Source organism: Camelina sativa, chromosome 9 (assembly GCF_000633955.1).
Source record: "Camelina sativa cultivar DH55 chromosome 9, Cs, whole genome shotgun sequence".
Taxonomy (NCBI): domain Eukaryota; kingdom Viridiplantae; phylum Streptophyta; class Magnoliopsida; order Brassicales; family Brassicaceae; genus Camelina; species Camelina sativa.
The window spans coordinates 31,415,351-31,424,615 of NC_025693.1; the positions used below are offsets into that span (position 1 = coordinate 31,415,351).

Below are 9,265 nucleotides of genomic sequence, written 5' to 3' on the forward strand. Positions count from 1 at the left end.
AAAACCTATTAACTTGCTTACACAATTCCCGCCCGTGAATTTACATTATTGACAATAATTTAGGAAAAAATTAATTACGAAAGCAGCTTTTGAATTTAAGGATGTTTGTTGTAATAGTTTATTTAGTAAATTACTAATAGTAACGGAACGGAAAAGGTTAATTTAATAATAAATGGGACTCTTTTCTAAAAGAGGCTCTCTCTCTCTCTCACGCGTCTCGCTGACGCTGGTCATTCTCTCATTCATTGAGAGTTTCTCACTCCACTGACAAAATCAGTGAGATACACAATTTATCCGACGGCTGAGATTGAATCTCTTCGGCTTCCTACTTTTTTTTTCTTTTCCATTTTAAGTACAAAATACATTTAATTATTACTATTTTAACAGTATTTATCTCAATATCGAGTTATTTATTAACAACTCTCTACTTATCTTTACTGAATTGTTGGGTAGTTGGTAAGATTACTTTATTTTCACTTCTAATTTCAATTAATAGCCTCTTTCCTCTTGTCGTTTTATCTCGAGTCCCGAAAGATACACAACTAAACTATAAAATTATTATACTACTATCTGTACTAGCTTAATTACAGAGATTAAGTATCACTTGGTTTGATAAAAAAGGCCCTTTTAAGTTGTGAAAGACTATGGTCCCAAAGCCTACAAAGATTGTTGGAGACACAATTGTAAAAGAGAAACAAGTTTTGTGCATCTGCTGTGTCTATCGAACACACAAAGTAGAGGAAGAGGTATAAGAAGAAGATAAGTTTAGGCATATAACTTGGTGAGATCTTCTGAGAATTCCCTCCTAATTACATCTCTTTTAAGCTTTAGTGCTGCTGTGACTAAGCCCGACTCTGGCGTCCATGGAGATCCCAACAATTTGATCTTTGCTGGTATCTCAAACTTCTCCAATCTCGATTGTTTACCCGACTGCAAACACACATATATATTGTATATTAATAAAAGGAACTTTCCGAGGGGGGGGACTCAAATCGCTGGGTAGCAATGAACATACCTTGACAAGAGACGCATACACTTCTTTCACGGCTTCTTCTTTCGCGCATAGTTCGTCGAAGTTGGCAAAGTCTATTCCTTGCTTTGAAGCCCAACCTTCAAGTGTTTGTTGGGATGCGACCACAAGGGCCACACAGTAACTGTAGAATGAATCAGCATGAACCATTATGTTTTCAACATACGGACTTATACTTAGAGCAGCTTCCACCTGCGGAAAAAAAGGAGTCTGTTAATATTATCTGGAGAATTGAGTAAAGATGAAATAAAAGAGAAGTTTCGGTTTTGAGAAGACTGTACTTTGCCCAAAGAGACATACTCTCCATGCTGAAGTTTAACAATATCCTTTTTTCGGTCTATTATCTCGAGGCAACCATCAGGGTGAAATCGCCCTATGTCTCCTGTATAGAACCACCTCATCCCCTTTTCATCAACCTTTGAACATTCAAGTGTATAAAACAGTTAGAGGAAAAGCCGAACCAACCAATTCTTCAACATTGCCAAAACCAATGATGTTGATTCCTACCTTGTACACTTCTTCAGTTTTCTCCTCATTTTTGAAATACCCAAGCGTGATATTTGAGCCACCAATTACAATTTCACCACGGGGCATTGGCTTGTCATTGGTTAGATACCCGCCTTCCGGCCAGTCTACTAGCTGAAACAAGATATACGCATATATGATCATACGTGACTACGACATGAAAATTGATAAAGGATTAAAAGCTAACAAAGAATTAAGAGTGGACAAATCAGGTAAAGAGGTTACCTTTACAAAGGAGCAAGGAAGTGGAGCACCCACCCGGCCAACGGATGTGTCATCGAACTCAGAGAAGGTTCCACCAGCACAAGTCTCTGTGAGCCCATATCCCTGGCCGATTGGAGCCCTGAGGAATATCAGAGTGTTAGATCACAGAAACGGCAAAGGAACAAAAACATAAATATCGAAGGTTGGAGATGAGTGAGCCTCAAGGAGATATTCAAGGATGCTTTTACCCAACGCATATGTTAATGAATCTCTGAGTGTCACCAGAAAGAGGGGCACCACCAGAGAGCAAATAGCGGATTTTGCCTCCCAATACCGCACGGATTTTACCAAACACAAGCAGATCCCATAGAAGCTTTTCCAGTCCCCAGGCTCCAAACCAACTTCCATTGATTGCAGATAATCGCCGAGCATATGCAAAGTCAAACAATTTTTTCGACAATCCACCCTTTGCGTCAACCTGATGATCATAAATAGTCGGTGGTTATTTAACTATAAGGTTATACTCACAAGAGGATGGAGACAATTTAGCGCTTCTTGGTTGCTGGGAGATGGCTGGTATCATCTAAACAACTAGTAGAGCAAAAGCTAAGTAGAGGATAACCAGCCAAAGAATTTGGATGTGTATCTAACATGCACGAACCTTTTTGCGGACACCATCCCGGACACGATCAAGAATGGCTGGAACAGCTGTCATTATAGTGGGCTTAAGTGCAGTGACATCTCCTTTGGTACCCTTTTTTACCTTGTTTGAAGTATCCGTAAGGGTCAAGGGAGACCCGTATCCAATAGCACTCCCAATAGTAGCCATTACGCTCTACAACAATGATTTCAGGCCGTATTAAGATTCTCCGAAAGTGAATAAATCATTGGACAATAAAGTTCTGAGATACCTCAGCTGCTAACTCAAGGATGTGAGCCAAAGGTAAATATGCCATGTATATATCCCTCTTTCCAAGGTCTGGAACAATTGTCATCACTGCTGAAACTGTAGCTAGGACATTACCATGTGTCATCATAACACCCTACACAGTTTGGGAAGTGGGAAAATCAGTATGAGTAAATATTTGCACAACCAGTTACAAATAACTGATACGACAATTTTGAGACCCATAGGAAGAAATCTTAATCTGAAACAACAGATGTGAAAGTATATTTTGTTCGAAAACCTTCTAACCTTGGGAAGTCCAGTGCTTCCACTGGTGTACATTATAACAGCAACATCTGCTGAGAGGGGAAAGTTCGGATCCACAGGGTTTTCGTGCCCAAGTTTCTTCACATCAGCAAATGAAGTTGCCTTCCAATTACTGTTCACATCAGATGGGAACTCATCATCCATACAAATCACACGTTTCACAGTTTCAAGCTGATGGCCTATGTCCATGAGCTTTTTCAGTTCTTTGTTACCACATATTACAGTTGTGACCTCTGTCTGGAAAGTAAAAGAAAGGAGATCATGAACATATGAAAAGGAAAGCCTACACAAATATTAAAATACTTAACCACACTGTGGTTACCACAGGATAACATAAAGCTCATTCTACCCTATGTGAATATCATAATCATACCGTACTGTATATATAAGACGCCATATGAGAGAGAAAGCAGAGAAGAGAAGCAATGGGTACCTCATTCAGCGAGTGACAAAGAGCTTCCTCTCCCAAAGATGAATATATAGTTACCACAGTGACATTGCGCCTGAAGCAACCCTGAAACATTGAATCACACAGAACATTTCATAACTGTAACAACAGTGCATTCGGATTGAGGCAGAGAAAACAGGAAACAAAAAAATGGGAAATCACCTGTAGGGAAATGAACCACTCTTCTCTAGTATCTGCAAAAATGGCGACACGTTCTCCCGTCTTGTGTCCAATCTGAACAAGGCCAGAGGCGAAATCACAGACAGCTTCGAGTGTCTTGGCAAAAGTGAGCCACTCGTAGTCGCCCAAATGAAGTTTCTCAAACGTTTTACCATCATCACTAGTCTCAATTTCTCTAGAGATCAGCTTCCGGGTACCAAGGAAAACTTGGTCGCTGTGAGCATTACAGGATATCTCAAAGAGCTGCGGAAGCGTTGAGATATCTTCCCAATGGGAAGTAACAGGATCAGCAAACCTATGATTCCTAATGGCGTAACCTTGTTCACCACCAACATCAACAACAACACCTCTTTTCTTATCCTTCTTAGATTTCTGAACCAGAAGCGTTAAAGCCAAAGGCACAATAACACCAGCTGCATAAGGAATCATCTCTCACTAAACCCACCAAACAAAGAAGAATTATATATCGCTGATGAACACCTCCACCTGAAACCAAAACCCCATCACAAATTGAACAACATTATTAACATGAATCAATTTCACTAAAAAACAACTCTAAAATACACGCGGTAGCTGTAGTATTACAGAGAAGAGCTACACGAAATAGACTCGAGTAAAATCACATTCGCTAAGTAGAGCTCTCTAGAGAACTAAGTGTGTATAACTACATTTCATTTTGATCCGCGACAAAATCGAGTTCAAGTTTCAAAAGATCTGAGAAAAAAAAAAGGCGAGTGTAGAGAACAAACTAATCAAGCCTAAAAAGGAGAGAACAACACACTTCCATGAAACAAACATTCGAAGAATATAATCGGGAATGTGAAGCATAAGAGAGAGAGAAGAAAGTGGAATATACCGTGATCGGAGCAAAACGAAACCGGAGAAGACGTCGGCGATAACAATTTTAAGCGAAAAAAAAAAAAAGAGCAGCGAGCGCGAGGCTCCAATTTAGAGAAGAGGAGGAGGACAGAGAGGACAGAGAAGAGTGAAGGGTATAATGGTCCTTTTCAGCGGAGACGTCGAGAGGACTGTGGAGGCGGAGAGAGAGAGAGAGACGAAACGAAGAATAAGAAAGAAAGAAAGAAAACAAAAAAAAAAATAGTTTTTGAATTTTATTTATTTTTATATAAGGGAAGAAAAAAAAATAAACCCACACACGTGGAGGGATCAGTCAGAAGATCTGGACCGTAGGATGTGTTATGTTAGGTCATCAATCTGACAAAACGGCCATGCAAATAACCTCTGCCAGTTGGTACGCCAAATCTCATTGCACAAAACGCTCAATTCAGGTCAATTTCGCACCTAATTTCAACAACCAATCTAACTGCCATTTTTGAGTTTGAACAAAACTTCCAACTTATGAGTTTTTGGGGGAAATTAGGAAGATTTTGGTTGGGTTTTTAGTTAGATTACGTATGAAAATTAATTGACCTTTAAGTCGAGAAACAAAAAAAAAAAGAGAGAACAACTTTTTCTCTTTTTCTTTGGTTTGGGTCATCATCATCATCAACACTTTTTAACTCTAAGACAATGGATTCGTTCATTATTTTGTACGAGGTCGTTTATAAACATAATTTAGGAACTCCGTTTGCTATAGTGGGGATCATCTTCTTACGAAGTTCTCTGTCTCCGACTTCTTCTGAGTCCCTGAAAAATTTAACAATTACATTAACAGCAGCATTCTGATTTCGGATTAGAATCTATGATCATTGGGTGGTGTTCATATTAGCATTATTAGAAAGAGAGAAGCAAGGCTTTTCTCTTATACCCAAAAGAGAGGAGGCTTACAATATTGTCACTTGGGTCGGTCACTTCTGAAACTGATCCTTCTCCAGAAACCGAATTTCCTTTCTTTGAGTTCGCTGCTGACATCATGAAACATGGGAGTCTTGATTAGATTTCAAATCCAAAAGCAATCAAGTAAAGCTTTAGCATAAATTGTCAACAAATTTGAAATTTCTTTTCACTTATGAGACGATAATGTTCTCCATACTATGGAAGACTCATTCATTGTGAAAGCTAGACATAATTAAAGGAAGCCTCATGTGTTTATGCTTCCACCAGGATGGACTCAGACACTAACGAGCCAAATATCTCAAGTAGCCTTACGAAATGGGCAAAGCATAGTTGACAAGTTTGCAACAATTTACCAGCTGGAGGATTCAATTTGGTTGGCAACTTTTTGTTCTGCTGCTTTGCTGTCGTTTTCTGCTTTTGGGCATTAGCCTTTGCGAGTGTATGACTAATTCCAGGGACGCTGCAGAAAGCAAAGTAATTTCGCGTTGTTATCATTAAAGATGACATGGGAAATGGGCGTAAACAACAAAATCAATGATATCCAGTGGAAGGAACAAAAGAACCATCAATCTTATAAGTTGATAAATGCAATCAGAGATTCAGGAGTTCAAAGAAATTTGGTTGATCTTAACCTACCAATTCTGAGAAGCAAACGATTCCGTCTCCTTTCCCAATATTTCCTGGATAACGAAAATTCAAACATAGATTGTTACCTATTGTACTGGTGTCAAGTTCATTTTAGGTTCCAAGGTGGTAGCACTTGAATCATGTATTACACATATAGCATTCCACGTACCTGTTGCTGCAAGGATTCATGGCTCAGGGTCTCCCAGCTCTCGCTATCCAAGCAAACCAATTCAACATCCCCATTATCGAAAATAATCTGCAACAAAGCAAAACAGAAGCCATGACACAGAGTGCAGCAGCAAGAAGGCAGAGAAGGGGCCAAAGCAAAAGGTTCGCAAAGATGTACGCTATTCGAGTTCTATACGACCACCTTCGACCATAACCAGCACATAGAATCAAGTGGTTATTTGAAGAAAAAATACTAATGACCCCTTCATACTACGGAGTTTTAACCAAAGGAACTCAATAGAGCATGTTTAAAGTCCACATGAATAGAGTGTCATCCGAATATAGCACATAGGACAATTAAATGATAATACATATTGTCTTGTCAACCATCTCATCATATGCCAAGGATCTGCAGTGAAGAAATATTCCGCACTAAAAAAGTATAGCATTTGATAGATAGTTTCTTACTGAAAAGGCAACACTCATGGGGATGAATGGATCAAGAGTCATCAACGAAAAAGTAGAATAAGGACTTCGATGTCACATGCATACCTTATGAGAGTTGCTTTTAGAGTTAAACTTTTCAATAGTGCCCCGATGGAAACTGGTAAAAAAGGACAAAAAAAATATTACAGAAGCTCCAACGTATATTTGGTCGAGTATAAGAAATTTCTACCATCCATCTGCGGGAGAGAGTAATTTAATCCGCTGCCCAATGATTGCTTCGCCGTGGTTGCTGATATTCTGTGACAATTATTAACTGGTATCACAAGAAAATATGGATAGTTATATAAAGATCTAACATATATATTGTAATTACCTTTAAAGCAGATACTACCCCGGAGTGTTTGGAAGATGTAATTTTATTGCTTACACTTGCGTCGATACTCTCCTTTGAACGAGTATTGTGTCTTTCTAGCTTCTTTATAGGAATTTCCGACTCAACTGTTCTCAAAAATTTGGAGTTACAAGAAATTTGTTCTCCCTGATGAGTTCGCTTCCTGCTACACCTCGTGTTGTTTTTGCTGGTTTCAGTTGAACCAGTAATCGAGGTTTCAATTTGATTGCCCAATAATGGAGGTAAAATTTTATCTTCCGAACCAACTGCTAGGCTATCTTCTTGACACCTCCGATCATGCTTGGAGAGCTTTCAAGTATGCAGAAACAGGATCAGAAAAGTTAAGCAGGCAAAATGGTAGAAGGATAGTAAAATGTTGCAGTGTGGATATACCAGGGAATTCTGTGATTGGAATATATGAACTACTCTTTCAATGAAACTTTGTTCCAAGGCATTTTGGGCACGAGACTTAGCCTTATTCTGCGGAGTGCATTCACGAAATCATAAATTTTTGTTCATGTCACAAGTAGAGTTTATTGACACAATGCAGGACTTGCCTGGTTATTCGTTATGCTAGTGAGACTGTACAATGATGATGGCAGCAAAATTGACCGTGGGGTTTGTGGAGACCTGACTACAATACTATTTAATATGTTGACAGCTGAGTAACCAATATCAGCTAGAATGTGCAGCCTCTGCAGTTCAGAGCGTAAAATAATAAGGTATATGAATGAGAAAGAAGCATATGTATAATTCAGTGCTATCACTCTACACTTACAGGCGTTTTACGAGAATCAACAGCATCCTCAGCTCTTTTAATTGCACGGAAGATACAAAACAAGAAAGGGGCGGTTTCCTTGATTGTATAACCATTGTTTTTGATACTAAGTAACACCTGTAAGACCGAGAACAGAGGGCTGCCAGAGGAAATAAGTGAGAACAAAACTTCAAAATGAAACCAACCACCATAAATAGTAAGAACAAAGCAATTACCCACAAAAGCTAGTATAGACATGCTCTTCCCTGCAGTCTTCTGAAGGGAACTCTGGGTCATGTGCAAGAACATGAATTAGGAACACTATCATGTAAGCTGGACTATCAGTGAGTGATTCTCCTTTATCTAAATCCCGACATGCTCGAGATTCTCTTGTAGCATTGTTGATGAATCCATTGATGTATCTAAATGACTGAACAAAAAGACAAGAAATTTCTCAGAGAATCTAAAGGATTGAAACAACTAAAATACTCTGAGAGAGGAGTATGAGAAAGTTACATCATTTTGCAGATCTCTGCATGGAGTAGACACAGAAAACGAAAAAGCACATGCATATCGACTGGGTATCATATGTTCGGTCACTAGCTTGTGCAATTTGGTGAGAAAAGTCTTGGTGATAAAGGCGTTGGAATCCTAGCAGATGACAAAATTAAACGGTCAAAAAGACAATCATAAAGCACGTAAATACAACTTTCTAAGCACAGATATCCAGTACATGAAATCAAAGAAAGCAATTTAAAGGCAGACTGCCCTCACTGCCGTTACAAAGTTAACACTACAATAAACACCTTTCTTTCAGAAATAAATTACCATACACACAAGCCTATACAATGAGAGCTATTTTTGGATACTTCCCATATGAAACTGCAAGGATGGATACTCTCATAAGTGACAAAAATGTAGGATTCAGTACGTAGCCACTGTAACAGACGACTCATGACTTACCATCACTTAACAAAGACAAATTGAAAAAAAGCAGTAGAAATTATTAGGATAATATTCAAGAATGTTTTCTAAATTGTTTGGTTGTTGTGCAAGATGGAAGTCACTTTACCTTTGCCATCAAAATGGTAAGACGGAAAATTTCAGGAGAAATATGAAGGTCCCATTTCCTTGAAAGCAATAGAACAGCTTTAGCAGCAGCCAGTCTAACATTAGCCCCTGTGTCATCGCTACAAATTTCAAGAGAAACTGATTATGGAATTGTGAAAGCTCATTAAAATGACGGCTTCATGTTAAGAGCCTGTACAACATGATTGATTTGCATAACTATCCAAAAGAATATACCATGACTTGATGCCATCGTGTCCTTGTGATTTTAATGTTTTCTTCAAAATGTCTAGCAAGTCATCGATCTTCCTTACGACTTGACCATGACGAGGCAAGAAACTTTTCACAAGTGTTTTGAGCCCATATATCTGCCAAAGACAACAAGTCAAAACTGAATATAGCTCATCCTT

General features: G+C 38.7%; 2 protein-coding genes across 3 annotated transcripts in view; both read right to left on the minus strand.

The window, feature by feature from the left end:
• LOC104713428 (long chain acyl-CoA synthetase 9, chloroplastic) lies at window positions 590-4,676 on the minus strand. Its single transcript, XM_010430539.1, has 12 exons — window positions 4,457-4,676; window positions 3,583-4,086; window positions 3,406-3,486; window positions 2,955-3,209; window positions 2,671-2,802; window positions 2,421-2,594; window positions 2,008-2,237; window positions 1,781-1,898; window positions 1,538-1,669; window positions 1,312-1,446; window positions 1,016-1,222; window positions 590-930 (listed from the first exon to the last, which is right to left on the minus strand). The coding sequence occupies exons 2-12, from the start codon at window positions 4,027-4,029 to the stop codon at window positions 766-768; spliced, it is 2,076 nt and encodes a 691-aa protein (XP_010428841.1). The 5' UTR covers window positions 4,030-4,086; window positions 4,457-4,676; the 3' UTR covers window positions 590-765.
• The window catches only part of LOC104713429 (sister chromatid cohesion protein PDS5 homolog A), an 11,683-nt gene continuing 7,427 nt past the window's right edge, over window positions 5,010-9,265 (minus strand). The window contains exons 19-32 of one of the 2 annotated variants that reach the window (XM_019229500.1): window positions 8,860-8,917; window positions 8,304-8,438; window positions 8,024-8,217; window positions 7,809-7,947; window positions 7,588-7,725; window positions 7,424-7,510; window positions 7,013-7,339; window positions 6,869-6,936; window positions 6,745-6,796; window positions 6,194-6,280; window positions 6,034-6,077; window positions 5,751-5,857; window positions 5,389-5,462; window positions 5,010-5,247 (exon numbers count right to left, since the gene is read on the minus strand). In XM_019229500.1, the coding sequence (XP_019085045.1) occupies window positions 5,212-5,247; window positions 5,389-5,462; window positions 5,751-5,857; window positions 6,034-6,077; window positions 6,194-6,280; window positions 6,745-6,796; window positions 6,869-6,936; window positions 7,013-7,339; window positions 7,424-7,510; window positions 7,588-7,725; window positions 7,809-7,947; window positions 8,024-8,217; window positions 8,304-8,438; window positions 8,860-8,917 (1,546 nt within the window). In that variant the 3' untranslated portion in view covers window positions 5,010-5,211. Of the gene's footprint in view, window positions 5,248-5,388; window positions 5,466-5,750; window positions 5,858-6,033; window positions 6,078-6,193; window positions 6,281-6,744; window positions 6,797-6,868; window positions 6,937-7,012; window positions 7,340-7,423; window positions 7,511-7,587; window positions 7,726-7,808; window positions 7,948-8,023; window positions 8,218-8,303; window positions 8,439-8,859; window positions 8,918-9,265 lie in introns of both variants that reach the window. The other variant, XM_019229499.1, reaches the window with a different exon arrangement.